Source organism: Sturnira hondurensis, unplaced genomic scaffold, assembly GCF_014824575.4.
Source record: "Sturnira hondurensis isolate 20B ecotype Veracruz unplaced genomic scaffold, ASM1482457v3 Scaffold0018728, whole genome shotgun sequence".
Lineage (NCBI taxonomy): Eukaryota > Metazoa > Chordata > Mammalia > Chiroptera > Phyllostomidae > Sturnira > Sturnira hondurensis.
Window position 1 is genome coordinate 13,827,575 of NW_028091359.1, and position 26,577 is coordinate 13,854,151.

Genomic DNA, 26,577 nt, shown 5'->3' on the forward strand with positions numbered 1-26,577 from the left:
GGGAAGGGAGAAAAGAGAGAGGGACAGAGAGACAGAGAGCCAACAGCAGTACAGACACAGAAAAAGAAAAGAGAGAGAAGAAAAAGAGAGATAATGAGATTCACAGACAGGCCCACAAAAGACTACTTGTCCCACCACATTGATGAACTTTAACAATGAAAATAGTATTGACTCGTCACCAGAGCAGCCAAGTCCTGAAAGAAAGAGCACTAGGGAATTCTAATCAGGGACACCAAGAACCCATCATTGTTAATGTCCCCTCTCCCCACCTGCCACCTCCACTGAATCCCAGGGGTAGGAGGACAAATAAATAAATAAGAGCCCACGAACATCAGAAGTAAGATCAGAGACTGCAAACCAGGTCAAGACTAAAAAGGCCTGGTGGGCTTACCCCCCACAGGGCTGGGGGGTCACATTTTGAGGATGTTGACATCTAAGATCCCTTCCCAAGACCAGAACATACAGAAGAAACACTTGAAGGAGCTGTGGACATTTAGCCCAGAGGGGAAAAAAGACCACCTTAAGACTTTGATAGGTAGGTAGACCACTAGAGCCCCTTTCAGCACTGAAGTACTCTGATTCCATAAAGTATTTTGAAGGGCTCTCATGGGAAAAATCAAACTCATTTTGCATGGCTCCCAATGGGTAAATTAGGAGAAATTAGAGAAATTCACAAGGAGACAGATCCAATTTGATGAAAGGAAGAAGCTTTAAACACAGCCAGGTGTTTCAGAGAAGGTTGATGGACCGTCATTGCAGGGGTGTGCAGAGGGGCTTCTGTACAGCAGGTCGAGAGCAGGGCTAGGTGGCACCCCAGACCCTTCCCAGTGCCATCCCCCTGAGTAGTAGGGTTTGGGGTACATAGAAACTTTGGGGGCTCAGGGAAGCCTGATCAAGCCAACAAAAGTGTCAGCTCCTAAAACTGGATGAGAAAAACAGGAAATCGCATGGATTTCAACGGACCTCTTCCTCCCAACAAGCTCAGTTTATGGGAGAAAGAGCTTACCATTAATGGTGGTGGTCACACAGCAGAATGGGCCTGGCTGGCTGCAGGCCCTTCTGCCACTGCACACAAACACTGCACAGAACGCCAGCGAGCCAGGTGTGGAGCGACAGGTGTTTCGGAGATAAACAAGAAAAGAGAGATGTCCTTAAAAGCTTATTATTGGGAAATCACAGTCTCATTTCTGGTTTCTTGGTGGGTGTGGATTATGTGGGTCAGCTCATGCACTGCCTCACGAATTCGTTTTTCTGGCCAAGTGAGTCTGCCAGGATGGGAAAGCTAATTCCTATGAGCTGTCACTGTAGCTCTGAGAACAGAGCTGCTCCGAGACCCACGATGGTATGGGGTGCACTTCAGAAGGACAGGGGTGGAGCCAGGCCGCCTGGAATCAGAGGCTGCTCTCCTGCTTAAGCGCCGTGTGGCTCGGGGGGAGTAGTTCAACCTCTCACTGGCAAGGATTCCTCCTCTTTGAAGGAGAGAAAATAATTATCTACCCATAGGATTGTTTGGGAGATTAAACACTTATAACACTTAGGACATTTTAGTATGAGTCACTTAGAACAGGACCTAGTGCTTAGGAAGTTCTACATTTCTGACCATAGTATTATTTCATGTATTTATCATAATGGTTTTGAAAGAAGCAGGATGGAGAGGGAAAATCGTGGGCTTTGGAATGAGTTAGAGCTGAGTGCAATTCCTGCTCTCCAAGCCCTTGGTTCAACAACTGTAAAAAGAGAGCAACCCCCCACCCCCGCCATCCTCCCCTGGGGTTAGGTGAGAAATTAAATAAAATGTCTCTGTGCCCAGGTCAGTGCCCAGCATTCAGAAGCATTCAAGCAATCTTTGTTTCTTCGCCACTATGCCAGGGCGCTGTGCTAAGAGGTAGGGACATAAACATGAACGAGAGGTAGTCCCTGTCCTCAAAGGGCTCACATCCAGAAGAAGGTCCTGGATGCAAGCAATGATACGGAGCTGCAGCAAGGGCTATGATGGAGGTATCGATCCAGTTATCTTGGAGTCAGTGCTTCAGCTGGGATTTGAAGAATTGAACTTCACTGAGCTGGTCCAAGTACTGGTCAGGGAGGAGTGGGGGTATTCGAGCTGCGTAGGGAACACACTGTGTACACGGGTTATAAAGGGAGCCATCGGTCATTGCTTGGGGCCATTCTCCACCCCGGAGCCCACCTCTGGATTTTCATGTCAAGACCCCTGGGTATGCCTTCTCTCTCTGGAGGAGCGACCACCTGGAGAATTCACAGGAGAAGGCATGGCAGAGAAAACACTTGGGCAAACAAAAGCAGCCTGTGTACATTTCAAGAGGGAAATTTCCAAGAAAGCAACATAGAATGTCCTAAAGCTTTGTAGAAGACAGAGCTTAGTGCCACCCCGGAGTTATGATGCAGGAAGACTCCGTTGTGTGCCCTGGCTGTTTCATCGGTAACTGCACTGATCTCACGCAGCCACCCCACCCAGGCTGGGATATGTGTCACTGTGGCACCCCACCACCCCCCCAGGCTGGGAACACTGGTGTGTGAGCTGTCCTTAGAGGTCCCATTAAACTGGCAGATTCAGAACCCCACCCCTTGCCAGCAACAGACATCTTCAAGGAACCGAATCCAAAGCAGAAGTTCAGCGAAGCCCAATTTCAATAGCTTGCGCCCCAGGCGAATGAGAAGGACCTCCAGCTGGATGTGTATTATGTGTATGCATGCTGTGTTTATGTGTGTTTGGTGCATACATATGTGTGTAGGTGAGTGGGGGGCAGGGCTCGGATGTCCTCTTCCCCAGAGACCAGAGGCAGGCAGTTTCTGTGCTGACAGGATGCTATCCAGGCCAGTGGGGCAGGAAAGCCCTCCCCAGCTTCTCTCAGACACCCAACGCTCCTTTACCAGATCTGCCCCAGTGGCCCTAATAAACCATCACAAAATGAGCGGATCTCTTCTTTCAGCCCAAATCCCCCAACTTCACTAGTGCCCTCAAAGCCCAGGGACCCCTTCAGCCATCTCTACTCCTACCTACTCCCTGCCCACCCCCTCATTAAAATCTAATCTCGGGAAAATGGCAAACTTCTTAATGTGTAACTTCTGGAAGTGTTATGTGTCCCAGAGAGGCCTCAGTGAGTCAGGTATTTGGAAAGTATGAGTAGAGACCTACTGTGCACCTCACATCAACACATCCATTTGTACCACCCACTAAGTGCACACATATGCATACACAGAACAAACACACTATCAGACACTATTCCACACGCACTCAAGTAGCCACAGTACATGTGCCAACAAAATCACATTCCTGTGATACACGGAAATGCCTGTTCACACATACACGTGCACATCCTACCCACACTCGGCACGACACCTCACTCATACACTTGTTCAAATGCCACACTACTCAGTGGCTCACTCTCTCTACAGCTCATCTCACTAGTAAACACAATATTTCGACTCCACACCTCTCCCACCAGCCTGCACACCCCGGCGCATCTGTGCAGCATCCCCCACTCGGCCGGCTCCAACAAGAGGCTTCCCGCTCGGTGTGCAGCGGCCACAGTGGCCAGGAATTAAAATGCAGCGAGGAGGAGCCGGGCGCGTCAGCACCGCGTCTCCGGGAGCGCACAGCGCTCGCCACCGCCGCCCCGCCCGCCTGGAGCCGCGGGGCCAGCGAGCTGAGGAGCAGGTGCTTGAAGCCCAGCCGCGCCAACGCCGCGCGGCCGCTGCCCAAGTTCGCCCGGGGCCCGAAGAGGGCCGGGCAATCCGTAAAGGAGCTCAGCCAGCGCCGCTGCCACAAAGGACTTGGAATCTCCAGAGGAGAAGGGCGCTCGGAGCAGCGAGTTCGGATCACTCCCGGGAGCTGTAAGCCGGGGCTCCGCAGTCCCCAGCTACTAGAGTCACCGGGGCAGTGAGAAGAGGCAGTGGACAGCGAGGCCCGCCTTTTCTGGAGACTCGAGGCACCCTTGAGAGCTGGGTAAAGAAACGACACTTCCATCTAGCCCTCCTCGACGGGGCCCAGCAGCCGGCGGCCAGCAGCCAGCAGTCCTGGCAGGACGCCCTGAGAGCCCCCAGCCCCAGGCGAGAGCGGGCACGTTGCAACTCAAGGCTCGGGCGCGGGACTTGAGGGAGCCTTAGCCAGTCTCGGCGGAGTGCAGCCCGAAGAGCAGTGAGAAGGGTCTTGGAGGGAAGAGAAGGAGGGCAGCAGCCGACAGAGAGACCACTCACCCAGTACACACCCACCCCACCCGCCGAGCCCCGGGCCGCGGTGCGCCTCTGGGGGCGCTCGTTCCCTGGCGACTTCTGTCGTGTCCCAGCACCGCTGGGCTACTGACCCGGTCGGTAGGGTCTTTGGGAATGTCCAAATCAGTCATGGTGGCCGAGTGGCTGCTCTCCCAGGACCAGCGTAAGAGCTGGGGTTAGGCGGAGCAGGGGGGACTCAGTTCAGGGTCCCCCGAGGTCCGGGACGAAGGCAGACGGGCGCAGCACCCAGAGACTGAAGAGGCGGCACCCAGTGGGGCTCCATGCAGAGGTAGTGGCCGGCGTCGGGCATCCTTCAGAAAGACTAGGGGCCAGGAGAGTCTGTGAGGCGCTCGAGAGAGGCCAGTGCCAGGGGCGGCGAGTCGAGGCGACGCTCAGTCCGGGGCAGGCGCCCGTGGAGAAGGCAGCGGCGGCGCCCGGCGGGCATGCCGCGCCACCGGAGCTCCTTTCGGGCGCACGCTTCCCTAGCGCGGGCTGCGCGCGGCTGCTGCTGTTGCTGCTTCCACTGCTGCTGCGGACTCCCATGGCGGCTCCGCCCGGTCGGGGCTGCTGCCGCTGCCGCCAGCCGCGGGCTGAATGAATGAGCCGGAGCGGAGGAGCCGGGCTGCGCCCGGCCGCGCTCACCGGCCCGGGACGCTTCCGCATGGCTCGCGAGGAGCCGGCGCCGGTGGCGGCGGCCGGGCAGCCCGGGGGTGGCAGGGGCGGCGTGCGGGAACCGGCGCTGCAGGGGCCAGGGGTCGCCCGCAGGGGGCGGCCGTCGCTGAGCCGCGCTAAACTGCACGGGCTGCGGCACATGTGCGCCGGGCGCTCGGCGGCAGGGGGCTCCTTCCAGCGGCGGGCTCTGTGGGTGCTGGCCTTCTGCACGTCCCTCGGCTTACTGCTGTCCTGGTCCTCAAACCGCCTGCTGTACTGGCTCAGCTTCCCGTCGCACACGCGGGTGCACCGCGAGTGGAGTCGCCAGCTGCCCTTCCCCGCCGTCACCGTGTGCAACAACAACCCGCTTCGCTTCCCGCGCCTCTCCAAGGGGGACCTTTACTATGCCGGCCACTGGCTGGGGTTGCTGCTGCCAAACCGTACTGCGCGCCCGCTGGTCAGCGAGCTGCTGAGGGGCGACGAGCCACGCCGCCAGTGGTTCCGCAAGCTGGCCGACTTCCGCCTCTTCCTGCCGCCGCGTCACTTCGAGGGCATCAGCGCCGCCTTCATGGACCGCCTGGGCCACCAGCTCGAGGACATGCTGCTGTCCTGCAAGTACCGCGGAGAGCTCTGCGGTCCGCACAACTTCTCCTCCGTGAGTTGCCCTCCGCGCAGACCTGCTCCCTCTGCTACCCGACTCTCTAGAGCCAAAAGGCCCCCATCCCCCAGCGGGGTGGCGGGGGTGAGGGACCTGGACACTAGGCCCCTTGCAGTCACATCATTCCCGGATCCACTCTTGAGTTCCCCGGGCCTTCTTCTCCAGGCTGTGGGAAGTTCAACACAACTATAGGAGGACTCAGCCCCTCTTGTGTCCCTGCCTCTCTCCTTCCAGTATCAACCCCCAAACCCTCAGCTCTGCTCCTTAGGGCTGCTTCTGAGAAATACTAGGCCTCCTTCTCCAGACCCTCGTCCCCCACCCATCCAGGTCCACAGGACTCCAGGCCACTGCCCTGTATTTGGGTTGCGGGAATGGAAGGAGAGGGAAGCATGCCTTAAGTGTGGGCTTGTTGTCTCTGGGAAAACTACTAGGAAGCTCTTCAAAACAGGGCCATCAGGAGACGCATGCAGAAGCCTTAAAGCAAGCTCACCACTCTAAGAGCTATGGCTTCGGAGTTCCAAGATCCTTCCATCCCAGGAGGCCTGTGGAGGAAACTCCCAGAATATTAATTAAATATTAATACTGAAGCTGTAGCTGGCTTGGTGGGGGAGGCAGCAGTCCCTTCTGCTACTTTTAAAAATTGTGTGTGTGTTAAGCATCCAAAGGAATTGAATAGTGGTGGGCACTGGCAGGGCTCCTGCCCCCACCAGGTGTGAGTGTGAGTCTTCCGGTCTAGAGGAACCAACACCCCCGCCCCCCCNCCCCCCCCCCCCCCCCCCCCCCCCCCCCCCGCCCTGCAGTGGAGAAAGCAGAGAGGCAGAGGTATTAATGGAACAGCCAGGGCCTGGAGAAGCTGTGCTTAGAGCTTGTAAGCCATTTGCTCTGCTTGTTCTCCCACACTGTGTATCTGGATAACACAACTGCCAGACAGAAGGTATCTGCCTTGTGCTGCTTGCCTAGGGGGAGTTTGGGTGCCAAGTTCCAGCATGGAGTGAGTGAGTCTGTCCTGTCATTTGAATATAAATGTCTCTTAGGTGGGTTTGGGTTTTTCCACTCACGAAGGGAATGTTGGGGTGTGTATTTGTTTGCAGTGCTGTGATGGTGATTTTACCAGCTCGAAGGCGTCACTCCTGACAGTTTCGTTTGTGACAAAGCTCTTCCTGGGATGGTAAAGCGATGGCACCAATCCAACAGGTGTTGGCACATCAGGCCAGACCCTTGATTGGCTGAATGGGCTAGTCCTTGACTAGATGGGTGACCCTGACTTCAATATTACCCTCCTTGCTTGGGTCCAGCCTGTTTGTAGAACAACCCTGAATTATTGTTTTCTGGGATTTTTTTTTTCATTTTGCCTTTCAAGAATATCTGCCTTGTGACTGCCCTACCTTAGCAGTCAGGAGGTACCGTAAACCTTTGCTACTAAGTGACTTCTTTCAAACTTCAGACGCAATTCTGAGTTCCATGCAGAGGAAGGAATGAGGAGAGTGGTGCTTGTTTTGGTTATTAGGGTTTTTTTTCTTTTTGTATGACTACTAACTAGTAGGCCCTAGAGTTATATTGAAGTTCCATGTGCATTCAAGTATCTGCAGCCCCAGCTCCAAGTTAAACAACGTGGCCCAGCAAATACAATTCTGCACAGCTGCAGCTTTGTCAAGTGTGCGGAATTGCATGCTAACAGCCAGTATTCACCCCTGACATTCACCCCAACCCTGCATTAGAATGAGTTTTATTCCCATGTCAAAGAAGAGGCTCTAAAACACTGTCCAAAGCTCAGAGCCAGCAAGTTTGAGGTCCAACTCTGCATACGATCAAATCTATTTTATGGAAGCCACAGATAACCTTCCTCTCTGACCCTAGGCCTCTCTTCTATCAGAGGACCCCTGGGTAGGACTCTTGCTCCCCCCACCTCCACACCCACCAAATCGCATCCCTCCTAGGAATATGGCTAGGAGAGTTGAACCTGGAGCTGCCCCAGGGGTCTAGGTGGCCATGTCCTTGGCCACATGTGACCAGAGCCTAACTCAGCTCTGTCTAGAAGCACACAGTACTGTCAGGAGCTGCCTGACCTCAGCCTCCCCAGCAGGTGTGGGTATGGCCGTGGATTGAAGAAAGCAGGGTCCTTCCCACTGCGCAGACACTTTTCTTCCCTCCGTGTATCCTGCTTTCTAGCATTGGGAGATTTTGCAGACACACCCAACCATACTCGGGAAAAATATGACCTTCATTTCCCAAGGCATGTGTTCCCCGGGGAGTCAATTGCCCGCTACTGGCTTCCTGTCGCTGCCTTCTCCTGGGAGCTTCCAGACCCTGAACATTTCATGTGGCCATTTTTTGCCAAGGACCTCAGAATTAAAGGCTCTACCCCTTCTACCTGTGGAAGCCAAAAGCTGTTTCAGGGGAGCCCCAAATACAGGGTGGCCCCATCAGGGAAACTTTTGTCTAACCATGGTACTCTGTCTCAAGCCTTTGTCATCTTCGATGGAGCGGTGTTTGTGTGGCGGTTAAGCGCGTGAATGCTCAAGCTGCGCTGTGGTTCAGTTGCGGAGACTACCACTTACTGTGCGACCCCGGAAAAGTGACTTAATCTCTCTGTTCTTCGTTTCCTGCTCCATCTAGTGGACATAACAATAGTAGATATACCACATTAGTTGTGTGTGTTTGTGTGTGTGTGTGTGTGTGTGTGTGTGTGTGTGTGTGGTGGGAAGCTCTTAAAACTTTGCTGGACCCACATAGAAATGTTGCCTGTTGTAAGGGGTGTTGACCTCCAGACTGGCCTTCGGCTTCCAGCTTGGTGCTCTCTCTGTTCTGCCCCCATTTTCTGCACTGTAGCCACAATAATCTTCCTAGAGCTCCACTCTGAGCACGTCATCCTGCTTTTTAAACTTCTGAATGGCTCACCTGTCCTCAGGATGAGACGACTCCTCAGGCCCTGCACTCAGTCCCTGCCCTCTCCCTGGCCATGCCCTCTCTCATACCACTGACTCAGGCTCCACAGAACTACAACTTCTGGACCCCCCTCTGCAAGACTCTCTGCCTTGCTCTCTGCCTTCCTCCACCATCCCCTACCCGTTGCTTTGTCAACCTGGGGACACCGACTCCTCCTTCAATACCCAGCCCTAGGGATGTTTCCTGGTCACCCCTCTCTCATCCCCTTATCACCAGACAAGGAGTCTCCTACCACCGTTTAGGTGGCAGTCCTCACATGTGTGTGTGTGTCACCACTCCTACTGGCCTCCGGTGTCTGTCTCCCGCTCCAGACCCAGGCGGGAATCATGTCTGATCTCCCTGATGTCTCTCCCACCTAGTTCAGAGCCTGACTCTGAGTTCAGGAGAAGTCTGGGGAATGAATGTCTTCACCAGGCCCCCCCCAGGGCTTCCTGTTGTCCTGAGCCACCCACTCTAAAACTTCTGGCTAATTTTTCTGGGAAATCCTAGTGGAGTGCATTTCTAATGAGTAAATGCCCAAACAAGTTTGGGACATGTATTCCTTTTGGGGACAAAGGAGAAGCAGGATGCCAAGCACTCCCCCGACTCCTAAGAGGACTAGTGTAACAGGTGAGGAGTAGGTTCTCAGGGAGCCTTTGTGGCAATGTGCCACTGTCCCCAAGGTCTCACTCATGGTCTGGAGACAGACTCAGAAGCGAGGAGAAGAGCACCGTGGAGACGCATCTCCTGGGTTTCACTGACCAGGCCCACTCGGGACGGGGTTCCTTGCAGCTCCTCTGTGTGTGTGTCACAGCTGTGCAGGGATCAATCACGCAGCACTCAGACAAAGCGGCTCCTGCTTCTGAATGCCCATGTTGTCTCCCTGGCATCAGCCCTGGACTTCAGACTCTGTGCACCCTGGCCCTTCCAGGTTTTCCAGGGGGCCAAGGAAAGTAGCCTTCCCAAAAGCTGGGCAGGATGCAGAACCATGAGCCCAGTCTCTCTGGGCACTGGGGCCTCGGAAGAGGGACTAACTGGGAGACAGGGCCACCAGGGTCCAATGTAAGAACAAGGAGCAGTGCACCCTCTTCGGGAGGAGACATGGTTCAGGGCACAGTGTCCAGCAGACCTGGCTCAGGACTTTGGCTCTGCCCCTTACTAACTTTGGGCAGGCACGTAGCTCTCCAGGCCTCAGAGAGCTAGAATGAGGACGGCATGTATGTTTTGGTGACTGGCCCATGCCTGGACAGCAGTAGGTGCTTGATATTGAGGAACTGTTGTTGTAATCTGGAGAAAGGGGTCTACATGGAAAGAATCTTTTCATGTGGTGGTAGCAGTTATTAATTATTATTAATATAATTACCCTATTTTATCATGACCACTTACCTAAGTGGGGATACGCTCATTTCCTGGTTCATTTTTCAGTCAGTCAGTGTCTACTGAGTGTCAACTCTGTGTTAAGCTATCTACGAGCTGCTGGGTGTGTAAAATCAAGTAAGTCTACATGCACTGCAGGATTGTTGAGGAAGGAGAGGGGTGATTTGCCAGGAGTGTGGGCTCAGAGGGGCCCCTGGGTCCAGAGAAGGAGGCGAAGTAGACTTTGGGGGAGGGGACAGCATGTGCAAATCAGTACAGAGGCCTGGAATGGTGAGACTGAACACAGGCTTTCTAGGCCCTGAGAGTAGTTCAAGGTAGCTGGAGGTTGGGGCTGGATGTGTGGAGGTGAGGTGGATTGGGGGATGGCAAAGCAACAAACCGGTGGACACTTGGAAGCCAAACTGAGTTTTTAAACTGGGTAGCAAGGGCTCTGACTCCTTTTATACTGGCTGTTACACTGTGAAAGGAGACCTCACCTATGTCCCAGCCCGACCCCCCTGTTGCCACCCCCATTCCTAACTCCAGCAGAGGCCACTCCTCCCGTTCTTGGCCCCCATTTGCGGGGGTCAGCCTGGAGCCCAGATTTTGAACTGGTCATACATTAAAGACACGGACACAGCACTCGGGTTAATCACGCTTTTTCACAGCAAGCAGGCTGGCTAGTATGAGCCAGTGACAAAAAACAAGAAATCATATCAGCAGCATATTGTTTGAGATCAGCACATTCTGTTTACATGGTGCTAGCTCGGGAAGTCCAGTAGCTGTGAGGATAGATGTCTTTAAGGAGGCAAGAAGGATACATTTGCCTTTAGAGAAAGAGGGATAAAGAAGCTAATACATGTGGAAGGCGTAGAACATTTTCTGGCAGTGAGGAAAGACCCAATCAATGTGAGCTACTACTTCCATTATCATTACTTGCAGTGAGCACTTCGAGAGGAGGACAAGAGCAAATAGCACTGGGCGGCCTGGGCATGTTTCGTGCCGTGTCAATTCTCCCCATAGCCTGAAAGGTTGTGTGATTATCCATTTTACAAATGAGGGGAATACAGCTCAGGGACAGTCTGTCGTCTGCCCAAAGTCACAGAAGCAACAGGTGGCGAAAGTGAAGCCACATCTTCAGGGCTGCAAAGGTGTGTGCAGCTAGATGCACCGCCGACCAGCTGGATGCACTGCCGCACAGCTGGGTGAGGAAGGAGCAGCATTGGTGGGTGGTGGGGAGGGTGCTGGGAAGGTCAATCCAGCCTCAGGTCTGCCCTGCCCAGCCATGTGACTCTGGCCTCAGGATCTGCTGTGAAATGAGGGCATGAGCTAAATGACCAATAGGATTCAGCTAAAAAGTCCTCGGCCCAAGTAAGTAGTCAGGGAAAGATAGGGCTTAACTACTGCAGATGGCCTGAGCTCTTCAGCCAGTCATTTCTTTTCGCAGCGCTGAAACAGTGATTAAGGGGGGAATGTACAAGTTATTGAAGTGCTGGAGACAGGATGGTGATTAAATAGACATTTATACAAGGAATATGAAAAGACTTGCAGCAGTTATTTGACTTTGGGGAAATTAGTTTAGGGAATCAAATGTAAACTCTGCTCGGGTCTGCAGATATCCGAATTGACCAGCATCAGGCTGGTTCTGATAGTGGCTATTTGGAGGCCACTGTGGCTGGCCAGGAAGGTATCAATCAGATGCCTGCCCAATTGAGAAGGGCTGGAAGAGTTACTAGGCTGTTTGCTTCATGCATCAGTTGCTTTGGTTCTCCTGAGTGATTTGCTTGGATCGGGTACTCAGAGTTTCAATCAACCAGTGCTCATTCAGAGGCTATTGTGTGCCAGGCACTGGGCCACAGAGACAACCATAAATTCTCTCTGTTTCTGGTAAATAGGCTTGTAAAGGTTAGTGTGCTTCATCGGGGCTACAGGAGCTGTAAGGAGCTGCCCCTCATGTAGGAAGTGGGACCAGGTATGTCAGAGCCTAGAATTCATATAAGACACCTCTTAAGTAAACAGTCACATCAGCTTCACCAGAATCCAATGGGTGTTATGGAGCCCATCTTATAGGTGAGGAAAGCAAGGCTCCGGAAGGTACAAAGACACAGACTGGGGGCAGCATAAGCCAGCCCAGCTCCAAATCCAGTGTTCTTTTCTATGATACCATTCTGCCATCAGAGATACTGGCTAGAACAAACCCCTCCATGGAGCGCGTGCCTCACAGTCATTCAAGTCTCAACTCATGGTTTCTTTCACTGCAAATTAGAATGGGAAGTCATCTGGATTCCAAGGCCTGCAAGTTGGAGAAGGGACGGACCGTTCCTAAGACCCGGGGTCAGTGATGGACTTGTACCTCCGGTTCCACCAGCCAAGCAGCTGGAGAGATGCAGAGCTATGACGGGGAATCAGTTCAGGAGTTGTGGAAGAGTTTCAATTCCGCTATAACCTGAACAAAATTACCATTTTCATTCTGTTTCAAGGACATTGGTAACTTTAGTACTGGCTGAGAAAATGCTGCCAAATTGAGATGCAGCTCAGGCCTATGCTAACAAATAGATGACTCACTCATAATTAGACCATGAATTGTTGGTAAAACAAATAGAGGCTGCTAACATACTCGGCAAGTTTGTTCTCCTGAGTGTATCAAATATCTCCCCTGAGACCATTGTTTACACTATTAAGTTGCTTAGTTAATTGTTTTCTCTGATTCCATACACATTTATTGAGCTCCTACTCACCATCAGGCACTTTGCTTTCATTAGTTTATTTCAGCCTGACAACAAGAGGACAGTTTTTGTTTGTCCCTGGTACCTACAAGGAAACTGAGGGGCAGAGTGGTTCAGTAGCTGGCCCTGATCCTCGCGCTCCAAAGTCAGAGCTCGTGGCATTACATCACAGTTGTTCCACAAAGAAATCCCGGTGCAGTGCAGTCTTAATTATTGTACCCGGATAAGGTAGCACAATGTCCGTTCCCATCATGTTCTATCCCTGCAACACTGGAGGGTGGATGATGCACCCTGTTGCTTGCCTAAATTCGGAGCGGGCAGGGTCCGATGGGTCACATGGCTTGAGGACAGAAAAACAGCCAGAATTTGGATTCAGGCCCCTTAAGGCTCCCAGATACCTTTTCTTCCCCCACAGCCACTCGGTTCCTGGTCAATATGGGCTTGAGGGATTTTCCTGTGCTCTGGAAGATTTTCTTATGGAAAAAGCAATGGGCCTTCTGAGTTCTGTGCAGAAAAGAATCAGTGGTAAAAGTGACTGCTGAGAAGAGGCACTGAGGTTGTCTCGGCCCAGAGACCTGCCCTCCTTCCCAGGCAGGTGCAATTAGCCCTGCAATTAGCCCTGGATGAATGGGGAACCCTTGAGGCCCACTCTTCTCAAACCGTAACCTTCCTAGTTTCCCGAGCCCACCACAGCGTTCCTGATCCAGTAGGTCTGGAACCGGGCCTGAGATTCGCATTTCTCAAAGTTCCCAGATGATGCCGAGGCTCCTGGACCATGGACCACACTGGAGGGGCAAGGCTATAGGCTCCTTAAAGTTCCATGAATGCTCTGAGGGGATCAGTCATGTCCGATTCACTGGGTCGGTAAAAGTGCACGCGAAATGAGCATCCTAGAGGGAAGCAAGGCAGGGTGCCTGGGGGAGGGGTGCTGGGCTTCCCGGTGAACCCAGGAGGATGGGTATAATGGAGGTATCATCGTTCTGGGGGCAGCCTTCATGCCACACCAAAGCAGCATCCACAGAGGGGCCATGGGCCTAGCCAGAGTGTCAACGGAACCGAAATGCTCAGGCCATGGCCCCTCAAAGATGGTCACATCCTCATCCCCAGAACTTGTGAACACATTATCTTACATAGCAAAAGGGACTTTGCAGGTGGATTAAGTTAGGGGGGTTTGAGATGGGGAGATTATCCTGGACCATCTGGTGGGTCCACTGTAATCACAAAGTCCTCATAAGAGAGAGGCAGGCAGATCAGAGTCAGAGAAGGAGATATGACTACAGAAAGGAGAGGTTGGAGGGATTTGAAGACGCTACGCTGACGGCTTTGAGGAGGGCGTCATAAGTCAAGGAAAGCAGGCAGCTTCTAGAAGCTGGAAAAAGCCAGGAAACAGATTCTTCCCCAGTCTCCAGAAGGAACACAGCCTTGCCGACCTCTCGACTTAGCTGTCTAGTTCAGCTAAGACCTACGGAACTATAAGCTAAACATTTGTGTTGTTTGAAGCTACTAGGTTTGTGGTAATTTGTTACAGCAGCAACAGAAAACTAATACAAGCCTCATTTGTTGTACAGAACACTCTCTACTACATAGTTGACTCCACTTAGTGAAGGAGGTTGAGTAGGTTTAGTTCACGGTCTGTCCCGAAACCAAGAAAATAAGAGTCTATGGATTCCTTGTGCTTAGGTTAGATTAACGCAGGAATGTTTTGTCCATATTTACATTTGTGAAAGATTGGGAATTTAGGCCCTAGAAACTTGAAAAAGGAATAAAAAGAAGGTGACTTCAGGAGTCAGGCAGACTCAAGTTCAACTCCAGGCCTGCCAGGTATTAACTGGGTGGGTGTTGGGGAGTCACTTCCTTTGCTGAGGCTGTTGCCTTATTTGTAAAACAGAAATCACACTTTTCTTACAGAGTTGTTGTGATACTTAAAGGTACTGTATTCATCCACTGAAAAAAATTACTTCTTGAGAGCCAGCCATGGTCTGGATCCAGTGGGTAAAAGTGGGGTGTACATACTGAAGCGCCCCTCCTCTCTCGACTACGAAACCACAGACGTCTGGCTGCTGGACAAGTGAGTGATCACTGCCATCCTTTGCATCATTATTAATAGTGACACCTCCCACTTCTCCCAAGAAGGACTTCCGGGCCCTGAGGAATAGTGCGTTAATGGTGGCCTTCTGCATACTCTTGAGATCCTAACCAGAAACCATTATGTAGTTTTCATATCACACCTTTGCGGGCACATCGGAGCCTTTTACGCTTTCTTCCTCCATTCAGTGCCCAGACCAAAATTAAAGATCAGGGAGGGAGATTGGGTTATTCAAGGTCACATCAAAGGCCCCTGGGAAGCTGGAAGAAGACGCTGAAGGCATCTGAGCGCAAGCCCATGGGAGGTGGTTTTATCTCGCCGCAGGCTCTGCTGCTTTCTCTGTGAACTTCCTCTTTTTCCAAAATATGTGCGCTGGCCACCCCTTCTGATTCCAACAGCACAACTGATTTGAAAGTCGTTGCTACTCTGATCCCTGAAAGTGAAGAGTTTAATCTTCCCTTGGAACCCCTCCCAACAAAAATTATTTCCCCACTTTGAAATGGCATGGGCATCCTCTGTGAACTCACGTCTACAAATTTAAACCTGCTGCTTGGGAGAGTGGATGAGGTTTGATTCTGCTTCTCAGCACAGTCTCACAGAGCAAATTATGGCAAGACTTTGATTTATAGAAGCACCTCAAAGGCTCTGGAGTGAGACGCGTGTTTATTCACTTTATTACCATTTATCTTACACTATCTCTTTATGTCCCCTGCACGTGGATTTGGAGGGCCATTTGGATAGATGCTTATGACCTGCTAGATTGCACAGCCCTGTTGAGGAACATGGATGGCTCTTGTTGGCAACGCAGCCAATAGCTTGGGTTGGGGGTCCTTCTACAAGGGTTAGGGTGAAGCCCAGATGGAACAAACAGGCCTGAAGACTGTGGCCCAAAGTTCTTGCTTGAATTTCCCCAGCACCGTGTTTGCATGGTGTCGGTGTGGCTCTCCAGCTGCAATCCCCGACTGCACAGGCAGGCTTGATTTAAGATGCAAATATCCCAGAACAGCTGGAGATATTTAACATGGCTATAATTACATTACATTTTGACAGTACATGGAGTGAGAGTCTTTTTCGTTGTTGTTGAATATTCAATGAGCATCAAATATTTTAAGGAGCCAGGGAGACACAGCTACATTTTTCACATCCGAGTAGTCTCCGTTTTTAAAATCCCGGCCTGGGCGAGTGTCTCAGCCTCCAGTCCTCTTTTACCTTGTCTTTGGAAAGATGAGAGCACTGTCCCTGGGCAGTGGCTGAGGAGCCGGGTTAGGGTGCTGTGATGCTGAGGAAAGAGGGGAACAGGCAAGGACAGTGGGAGCCTCTGTGTGTCAGGAGTGACAGGCTGGGTCTAGAATGTCATCACAGCTCTCCTGGCTGTGGCACCGCCCAGACCACAATGAGGGGGCAGAGCAAGCAGAAACTTGCCCGCAGTGACATTACTAATACACGCTGGAGTCGGGGTCAGCTATGGTCTCTACAAAGGCATTTCTGGCCCCTTGGGTGTAATGGTTGATGTCAGGAGGTGGGGACAGTGGAAACAGGGTGGAGGACCACCTGCTCTGTACCAGGCTCTGTGCCTCACATCTGTCCCCAACCCTCCAGACAGTACTGTTGGGGAGAGCACTCTTGTGCCTGTTTAACAGATGGGGGCACGAACCAAGGCTTCTAAGGTTGGTATGGGAAGTGGTAATGAGGACCTGCCTCTCATGCTATCGCATTTTGCACATTTAATTTTCCACTGACCTCTGGCTACCTCCCTCCCTGACTCATGCTCCAAGGCGCTCCGCCAGCCAGTAAGGTAGAGAACTACCTGTTGGCTCTTGCCGCTCTCCTGGAGTCAGCAGTTCATGGCCCTGAGTCACAAAGCCAAGGCATTTATGAGCAACTCTTTTTTCAAGGAATTTTTTGACTTCCATGCCCTTGCCCTTGCCCTTGCTTGGGCTGTTCCCTTCCACTGGATGCTGGCCCTGTCTCCTCTGCAGCAGAGTGCATGGATATGCACAGACCACCCCTGGGAGGGTGCAGACCCCAAGCAGGGGACTAAGAGGACAGACAGGGTGGGTCAGAGGGAGCCTCACATTTTATTCTGCACCTTTTCCTAGGGTTTGACTTCTTCAACCATGTGTACATAAAACTTATAATAAATACATGAAAGAAAACAAAAGTACTTTCTGAAAAAAAAATGCCATCTCTTCTGAGGTTGCCTCCTACCACTTCTCCATGTAAACCATCTGGAAGGAAAACATCTTGTTTCTTTAACCACCCAAGGCTCACTTTGCTTAGGCGCCTCTTCTCTGGCCTTTTCCTCTCTTGGTCTTTTTCTGCAGCCCTCTCAGACCTCAGGGCGGCAGGCCTGGCTCCCCCTTCCCGGCTGCCTCAGGACCTAAGCCACTCCTCCTAAGTGACAAGTGCTCTATCTGTGTACAGAATTGCCAAAACAGGAAAAAAGGGTTGGTAACACCAAAGTATATGTGGACTCATTCAGTTGTTCACAAATTCATTCAGTAAAAATTTACCAAGAGCTCACATGTGCCGGGCATCACACTGGGTGTGGAATGTAGAGGGAAATGGAACATTCAGCTCTTCCCTCACGGAGCTCACATGCTGGAGCTCAGTAAATGATCTGCATGCCAATCGGAATCATTGTTTGGACATCCCTGGCCCTGACCCTCAACTACGGAGTCGGAATTTATAGGCGAGAGGACCATCTATCTATTTTTAACATACAATTCCAGGTGACTGAGGAAAATATTCTAGGGGGGTGCAGATAATCCACAAATAAACAGATAAATGAACAAGACTGTTTCCAACATTAATAAATGCTGTGAGGGCAAAAAATTAAGGCCATGGGATAGAGAAAGGCAGGAGGCTACTTGCAGGCAGAAAGAGGATGGATCAATTCCCTGGGATGGTAACATGTTTGCTGAGACCTAGAAGATGAGAAGGGGAAGTGTGCAGGGATCAAGGGAAAAGCATCCCCAACAGAGGGAACAGCAAGCTAAAGGCCCTTGGGGTGGGTGGTGGCCATGGTGGTGGTAAGAGGTGAAATTCGTCTTCTTCCTTCCGACACTGGAAATTCATCTCCAAGTAGCTCAGTTCTCTTGTTCTTTGTACTGGGAGTACATCTGGCTCTTTCCAAAATGCAGCTGCCTCTCTCACCTACACAACTGAGAAGACAACATGATTCTAGCAGTTCTGGGAATGTTGACCTTCGGAATACTAATGTAAGGAGCCTTGGGTTTCTTAGGCTGAACTCGCCTTTAGAAAATCATTGCAAGAGAGCGCAGTCCCAAGAATCCAACTGCACATCCCTGTGTACGGGCAGCTTGGTGAGACCCAGGGATGACGTGGCCAGGCCCTTTCTTTGGAGTGCTGCATCCTAGTCAATTAGTACTCCATTCCGCTGCTGATTAATCTCTGGGAGGGCAAGTCTTATACCTCTAACACCCTGATAAATTTTTCTTATTCATCTTCTAAACTTTTGGGTCAAGATGTTGTCCACACTGAAAACAGGTCCCTTTGCCTGGTGTTGTGTTTCACCGAGAATTTGCCAATTTTTTAAACATTTCTTCATCTTCGTATTAACCATGTGACAGAAAGGCAAACAGTGTTGTTCCCATTTTACAGATGGGACAACTAAGGCTGACAGAGGAGAATTGGCTTACCCAAGGTCACCCAAGTAGTGCAAAAGGCAGCCCAGTTCTGACTCCTCCTCTGGTACCTCACCCGCCTGTGGTAGGGAATTGCAACTGGAAGACAAAACCCAGGCCCTTCTGCAAGTCTCAATGTCACTGTCGGCTGCTGGGGGAAGTCTTCTTTGATCCCCCTACAGGGTTTTATGAAACCTGGTCAGAGGGCTTTGGCTCTCCTACAGTCTTTCTCAAACTTCAGTCATTTTAACATGCATGGGCGTCACCTGTGGATACTGCTAAATGCAGGTTCTGGTTCAGTGGGTGAGTCCTGAGACTCTGCATTTCTGACAGGCTTCCAGATAACAGCAGTGCTGGGGCTGCACGGACCACATTTTAAGTATCGAGGATCTACACGGCAGGAGGGAAAGGCAGCATGAAGACTGAGAAAAAGAAAGGCCTCTGGTCCCAGACGGACCCGGGTACCTATCAACTCTGACACTTTCTTCTGTGTTACAACCATCATCCCTTTTGGACAAAGTTCCAGGAGGGGCTGCCCCCTCCCGGACCCTGTCCTGAGAAGCAGAGCTGCTGCTTCCAGGCTAGACCTTCCGGCTGCTGCCGCTGAAAATGCAGGTGGCACCACCGTTGCTAAGTCTCTATTAAGGATAACTCTTCCCTTTGTCTTTATATGGTACTGAAATGACTAGTCATTTAGGGAGACCGTGTGAATGGAGAAATGGCAACGGAGTCCCACACCTCCAAAATGAGTGCCTCGCAAAGATGAGCCAACCCTGGGTATTTGTGGGTATCAGTGGGCGCGTCCATGAGAGTTGTGAGTCTAAGTTCTAGCTTGATCACAGCAATCAGTCTTTGTCGCCGTGTGGCGTGTTGCCACTGACAGGGAGAAGACTTCAGTTTGAGGGACTCATGACAATAGCAGAGCACCCCTGGGTAATACCGCCAGGAGCCTGTGCTTTTGTGGCTGCAGGCCGTTAGAACTGCTAACACCACCTACAAACCAGTCCTATGCTCATTCTTTTATTCACTCATTCATGACTCTCAGATTCTTCTAATTCATACATTAACTGAGTGCCTTCTATGTACCAGGTATTGTGCTGGGCTCTAAAAATGTCATTTTAAGTAAATGACATTTTGTAAGTCTATTCTAAGCCATCAATTCAATCTCCTCGCCCCTGTATCTCCTATAGCCAGCAACAGGCCATACACCTCAATGGCCTCTTCGGTTTTGTGCTGGAAAGCTGGGTCAGCCATTTGTTATCTGTGTTCTGAGAGTCTACCCGGCTTAAAGGAACCACTACAAGATAAGGCCGAGCACCCAGGTAAGCTCCAAACTCTCGCCCCTACACATCACGCCTTCTGCCATGTTGAACTGCCTCAGGTTCCTTGCACCTGCTGTGCTCTCCCACAGCCTTGCATATACCGTTCCCTTAGCGCGAAATGTCCTGCAACCCCCATGTGGTTCTGGAAAACTGTGCCTCATTCTTCAAGACTCAGCTTTATCATCCTCTCCCCTCCCCTGTGCCTCCACACTAGGAAGAATTAGGTCCTCCCTCTCCCAGGCCGCCTGTAGCCAGCGATGTCCTGAGACACTCTAGCATACAGTGATTCAGAGGAAGGCCTCTGGGTTCAAGTCTTGACTCTCCCATGTGCTGGCTGTATGGCCATGGTGGAGTCTACAGTTTCACATTCATTCTCCATTCGAATTTGTGCAACCACTCTCAGGGAAGGTGGAAGGGTTGCAAACCCCAGGCAAGAGGAGTGACTTGCTCAAGGTCACGAAGCTAATAAGAAGCTAAGTCTTAATTACAACTGAGATCTTCTCACTCCCTTTCCAGGGCTAGTCACCAAGGTACACAAAGATGTTAGCCATTGGGAATCATTAATTAATACCTGTCAGCATTTTTATTACTTTCCATTGAAGGCTACAAGAATCAGCTTTGGCCCGACAAGTAAGCCACAGAGGAGAACTGAGGTTATGGTATGATGATCCAGGTTTTGAAAAGCAACTTTTGCTCCAGATATTTAAATAGCTTCGAGTTGCTGCCGCCCTGTGCAGGAGCGGACAACCAGGCAATGGTATATGACTTCTGGGTGGGAGGGGAATTCAGTGGGAGGCCAGATCCAGGCTTCCAGAGAGAAATTACCATTTTCTATTTATTACTTTGGCTCACAAGAATGCCGCAGGGACAGGGTTGCTAACACATTAGGTAATTGCCTCAGTTCCCCACTTCATTTTGCAGCGTGTTGACCAGACCAGGTGCAGGATGGTAGGGTATGATTCAGCTCAGGCCTCCCAGGTGCCCATGGCTCCCTTTGGGGACATGGAATGTTGTTGGAAAAAATTGGGAGAGTGGGGGGCTTGGGTGTCCATCTCTCAGGTATCAGGGGACAAACACCAAGATGGTCTAGTCCCTGTGACCAGAGCGAAGGGATTGGAGAAAGAGTCCCAAGCTGGGAACCAGGAGGTCAGAGTCTGCAGCCCGCCACTGACTGCCAAGCAAAGCCTGAGCCCTTGGCTGTCCCTGTCTGGGCCTCTGGTCCCTATCTGGAAAATAAAGGAAGTCGTAGATCAGTATTTCTCAACTCTGGCTGCACACTAGGATCACCTGGGGGAACTTTTAAAACAGAAAAATTGCTAGCATCCCAAGCTCAGCCCCCAGAGATTCTGACTTCATTGGCCTCAGGCAGAGCCTGGACGCAGATCATTTTAACTGCAGTTGAGAATCCCTGGCCTAAAGTGGGCTGTGCAGCCTTCCTTAGGGTGGAAGGAGCCTGTGTCATCAAAAACAGCGAGTCAGTGACCTTACTTGATTCCATGTTTAGATTAGGGCTGTCAATCATCTTGACCTGCTCATGGCTCACCTTTTCCCCATTGAGGTTCCCTCCGATCAGGGAGTGTTAGAGAGCTACACATGGAGGCAGGAGGCCAAGCTTCAGGCTCTTGTATTGGTTCAGGGGCCATGGGTCAGACACCTGGGGATCTCGGGGCCTCCTTCTCCTCCTCCCTAGAAGCAGAGAGAGCAGCTCAGCTCTGCCTGCCTACCAGCAAGGGTTGGACCAGACTTAGTGTTACAGTGTGTCATCTGGTTTACAGAGGGCTTTACTAGCCAGTGCCTGAGAGTGGAGAAGACTTTTTGCATGTTCTAGATAAAGAGACAGAGGTTCCACGTGGTCAAGTAACTTGTCCAAGGCCATCCAGCCAGGAAAAAAAAAAAGAAACCAGACAGACATTAGTTCAAACCCCAGCAATGAAACTTTCAAACTCACATTGGTTACTTTATTCATTTTTCCATGCCTCACTTTCCTTATCTGTAGAATGGGACACGAATGCCACCCATTTCCTGAGCGTGACTGTAAGGAAGAAGAAAGATAGCCAGGCAAAAATCATGTGGAGTCTGCTACAAAGCAGATGCTCAATTAATGTTTCCTTCCTCCCTCCATAATTTCTCCCATCCTCCTTTTGTCCCTTCCTTTCCCCTGCTGGTTCTTAAACTCTTTAATAACCGGGCCCCTGCGAAGCAACTCACTGTACATGACCTTGGGCAGATTGTTTCATCTCTCTCTTGGCCCCAGTTTTCCCATCTGTAAAAGGGGGTATTACTGGTATTTGCAGTTGTGAGGACTAAAGGTGTTGAGGGAACAGGTGTTGGCAGACAGTGTTGGCTGTTGCTGTTTTACTTCTGCAGAGCCTTCCTCCTCCTCGCTTAGCCCTGGCTCAGGGAACTACTCCACCCTCCCCCTGCCCCCCCTAGTAATCTAGGGAGTGACCCCGCTCCCTGTGAGCACAGGGACAGTCAGTAAACAAGCCCAGCTGCCCCAGTCCTCACTTGCTGGCTATGTTCTCAGCCATGACAGCTCTGCCGAGCACACCAGGTCCCCAGGGTTCCCGGGCAGAGACAGGCAGCTCTATATCCAGGGGTTGCTTACTCTCCTGAGGTGGAAAAAAGGGAAAAAGCTATAAATGTGGAGGGCTTCCCTGTGATAAGTGGTGGTTAGAAACCCCAGCTATATATCCTTTTAATCCTCCACTCCAGCTTGTAAGCTCACGCAGTAAAAATAGTCACTAGTCATTTACTTTTTTCCACTTTTTCAATTTTGTAATTTTTTTTCCTTAACCAACCAAAAAGTCCTCCCTAACTCTCCTTAAGCTTTTATTTTTCTTCTCTTTAGGAGCCATAAAATGTCACCGAGGATTACCATCTAAAAGCTATCCCCTTTCCTACATTGCCAGATGCAAATGTACAGTCAAGGGGGCGACTTCTTTAATTAGGTTGAAATTGCAGTGAGACCTGGGCTTGCCTTGCCTCTCCTGCCCGGGGGGCCAAGGAGGCTGGCCTGGCAGGAGGCATTCGTCAGGACTGAGCGTGCAGCTCAGGTGCTGGGTGTGAGTCAGTTCTCTTTCACCTTGGAGCTGAGTGATCCTAGGCAAGTGTTTTAGCTCGCAGGACTCAGTTCTCAGTTTTCTGGTATGTGAAATATAGGTAAAAATCAGGGACTGACCTCCCTCCCTGGAACATTATGAGAATCCTAAGAGATAATGTATAGAAATTGTTTTGTTCAGTGTTAAATGCATAAACATGTTGGAGATTATTGTTACTGTTGATGGTGGTGGTGGTGGTGGTGGTGATGGTGGTAGTGGTGATGACGGTGGTGGTGATGGTGGTGGTATTGGTAGTGATAATGATGGTGGTGGTGGTGATGGTGGTGGTATTGGTAGTGATAATGATGGTGGTGGTGGTGATGGTAGTAATGATGGGGATGATAGTGGTGATGGTGATACTACTGTGTGCATAACAAAGTCTATGGGTTTATGTGATAAGAAGAAGATTTTCCTCAGAGCCATATACTTTTCTGTATATATAAAATAGTTACTCAGTAAACAGTTATCCACCAGACTTCAGACCTCAGTCCACCTCTTAAAGGTTTCAGTCATTCATTCAGCAGATATTATTGAGTGCCTATTGAGTGCCAGAACCAGTCAGCCCTGGACCACACTGAGCAAACAGAACAGGCAGGCACAGTTTCTGCTCTCACGGGGAGCTCATGGTCTGGAAGTTGGTACAGTGGGATGGTGGAGAGAGATGGTAAACAAATAAACAAATAACAATTTTAGGTGGTGATAAAGACTCTGAAGACAATCAAATATGACAATAGAATATAGAGTGATGGATAGGGGTGTTGGCAAGACACTTTGAGCTTGTGTGGTCAGAAAGGGCTATGTGAAGAGGTGATATTCAAGCTGAGACCAAAATTATGGAGGGATGTTAGGGGTAGAGTGTCCCAGGTAGAAGGGATACAATGCAAAGGTGAAAATTAACTGGGCTCTTTGAGAGAGGAGAAGATCAGTGTGTCTTGGCCAGAGAGGGAGAGGGAGAGAGTGGTTTGAGCTGGTACTGGAGAGGTAGGCACAGGCTACATTGTGGCAAACTTATAAGTTGGACTGAATTTGGAGATTATCCCCAGGGCAGTGAGAGGCCTTTGGAAGGTTTAAAAATGTATGGAAACACCATGAATTAAAATACTCTTGAAGAAGATCATTCTGGCTTCACAGATTGGATAAGAACAGAGTCAGGAAACGAGTTAGCATGCAGATGCAATATTCGGGATGAGAGGTGCTGGTGGACTTGAGTAGGATTTTGATGGTGGAGGTGGTGAGAGTGCTCCAGTTTGGGATATGGTAAAGCTGGATCCAATGAGACTTGATGTTGGATTGGGTGTGGAGTGTCGTCAAGGGAGAACTCAAGATTAACTCGAAGGCTGTGGGCCTGAGCTAGCAGGCTAATGCTGGTATCACACACGGAGAAGGGGAAGGCTGGGAGAGTAGAGTTGGGGGATGGGAGAGATATGTATGTAGAAGACAGATAGAACTGAACCGTTTGGACGTGTAGAGGTTGGAATAACCAGTGGGCATCCTAGTAGGCAGTTGGACCTGTGACCCTGGTGCTTGTGGAGAGGTCAGGAAGGAGTTAGGGGTTTGGAGTCATCAGTGGAATGATGGGGTTCAGAGGCATGGACTGGCTGGGATCATGTAAGGAGAGTGTGAAACAGAGATGAGCAGTGAGTTGAGCACTGGGCACCGGGCAGGCCAACATTCAGGCATCAGAAAGCAGAGGCGCTGGCAAAGGAGAGTAAGAGGAAACAGTCAGGGAAGTAGGAGGGAACCAGGAGAGGACTGACAAAGAAGCCTAGGGGACAGCGGTACAGGAGAAAAGAGTGTTCCCCTCTGCCCAACAACGAGCAGCATTGAAGGGCAGGCCTTTCTTGTACTTAAAAATGAAAGGTTGTACAGCATAGAGGTTGTAAGCATTGCCTTTGGAAGTAGATGTGCTTGAACCCAGGTCTGACACTGCCATTTGGTAACTTTCAGGCCTTGGGCAGCACTAACCTCCTGATCGTTGGCATCCTCCTGTGCATGGCTTGGCTGTGTAGTTTAAAGGAGGTAATGTCTATAAAGTGGTTAGTGCAAGGCCTGGCACGTAGTAGGCTCTCAGTAAATAGAAGCTAGTTGTATTCTTTCTAAAACTGTTGAGGTGGATAGCTTTTATTAGTCAGAGTGCCACAGAGGTGCCCAGGTCATGAAGGGAAGGTTTCAGTTGGACGATCCCAGCCTTCCTTCAGGGTTGGAGATGATGTCGTCCTCACGGCCCAGACAGGCACCGAGACGCAGGCACCAGGTCGAAGCAGATAGGAAAAAGAAGGCCACTGGCCAGCTGCAGCATGTGCATCCTGCCCACAGGCATTTTAATTAGAAAGTTTCAAGTCCCTTGTGGGCCAAATAAAATCTGTTTGCCCAGGCCCAGTTCTGCCCCCTGGGTTGGAGACCCCTGTAAGCTGTCTGTGGACCAGAGAAGCATTTGAAACAGATCGATAGGCTCAGATTTGCATTTCAGAAAAACTGCTGGAAGTAGTGCACAGAGAGGCTAGCAGGGGCTGCAGGTCTAGCTACCAGGCAGGGAGAGGAGCCAGGAAACCCTTTTCTCAGGTAGGAGAAGAGTCAGGATGAGGAAATGGCTCGTTATGACATAATCAGCTGTATCATCAGTATGCAGGGTTAACATCTGAAAATGTAAAAGTGATTATAGAATTAAAAGGTTTTCCTCCTTTTAGTAGAAGTAACTTGCCAACCTGGGGGTTTGAGTAGGTGGTTGAAGAAAGAAGTAAGGTATTTTTTTAACCAATTGATTTTGCAAGGAATTAGTTTCTTGACTCAAAAATCTCTCACCGTGGACAGTGAAAGTTGGAATGAGATGAGGGTCTGCTTAGAGTGAAAACTCAATGCACAGCCCCCAGGCTTCCCCTTTCTGGGCTGGAGAGACCGTTTCCCACAGGTGGAGAGGAGGGGCCTCAGGCCTGGGCCGCAGAGCCTGCTGGGACCCCGAGTGAGTGGGCTCAGGTCTGAAACTCTCTCCTCTGCTCTCCGTAAAGAATCGACAAGGGTAGGCAAAGTAGCCTTACAGTTGTTCATATGGAAAATAAGACAATAATTAATTAATAATGATACAAGAATAAAAAAAGAACAAGTAGTGGAACTGTGGGCAATGAGGCCATCTAAGCTGGTCAAGACTTCCCCTGCTCCAAACACAGAAAATATTTCTACCACCATTCTCAATGTTTTTAAATACATAAAAAAGAAAGGAAGAGGGGAAGGAAGGAAGGAAGGAAGGAAGGGAAGAAGGAACTTACTTAAGTCTTAGGGAGGTACATCAATCTGCCCCAGGTCACGCAGTGTTAACGTTAGGCAGTGTGGGTAGTGGAAGGACCAAGGGTGTTGGAAGGAGTCAGACCTGGGTTTGAATGTTGGTTCTGTCATTTAATAGGTGTGACCCAGGTCAAGCGGCCCAAACTTTATGAGCCTCAGTTTCCAGAACATGTGGTTGCTGACAACCACCCTACTTGGTAGGGTGATGGGGAAATAAAGATCACTCCAGTAAACGTGTTTAGAATGATACTACATGATCTACAAGTGTTGGTTCCTTTCGACTTTGCTCTTTAAAATTTCCTACTCCAAAGGGCCTTCCCATTAAGCCCAGCTGGCCCTGCCGTTTCTTCAAATCTAACGGACCATCTGTGTTCTATTACTTTGCACTGATTTGCTTGTTGTTATGGATTAATTTTTAAACGTCTTCTGGCTTTTTTAGTTCCCTCTAACTTTGTGCTCCTTGTCTGTTCTTACTTATTCTCTCTAGTCCTCAACACTCTAATAATAGATTGGGGAAGGGATGGATGGATGGATGAGTGGATAGATGGGTATCAATTAGGGTTTGTTGGTCAGCAGCAGAAGCTGACCTTGGC

At 50.5% G+C, this 26,577-nt stretch overlaps 2 protein-coding genes across 2 annotated transcripts in view; both read left to right on the top strand.

Annotated features, from left to right (window-relative positions):
• Nucleotides 1-26,577, top strand: part of LOC119003581 (acid-sensing ion channel 2-like) — an 873,668-nt gene that overhangs the window by 698,353 nt on the left and 148,738 nt on the right. The gene's annotated exons all lie outside the window — the stretch shown is intronic.
• LOC119003544 (acid-sensing ion channel 2-like) lies at nucleotides 3,558-8,695 on the top strand. The gene is made up of 2 exons (XM_037069993.1): nucleotides 3,558-5,539; nucleotides 6,634-8,695. The coding sequence occupies exons 1-2, from the start codon at nucleotides 4,832-4,834 to the stop codon at nucleotides 6,712-6,714; spliced, it is 789 nt and encodes a 262-aa protein (XP_036925888.1). The 5' UTR covers nucleotides 3,558-4,831; the 3' UTR covers nucleotides 6,715-8,695.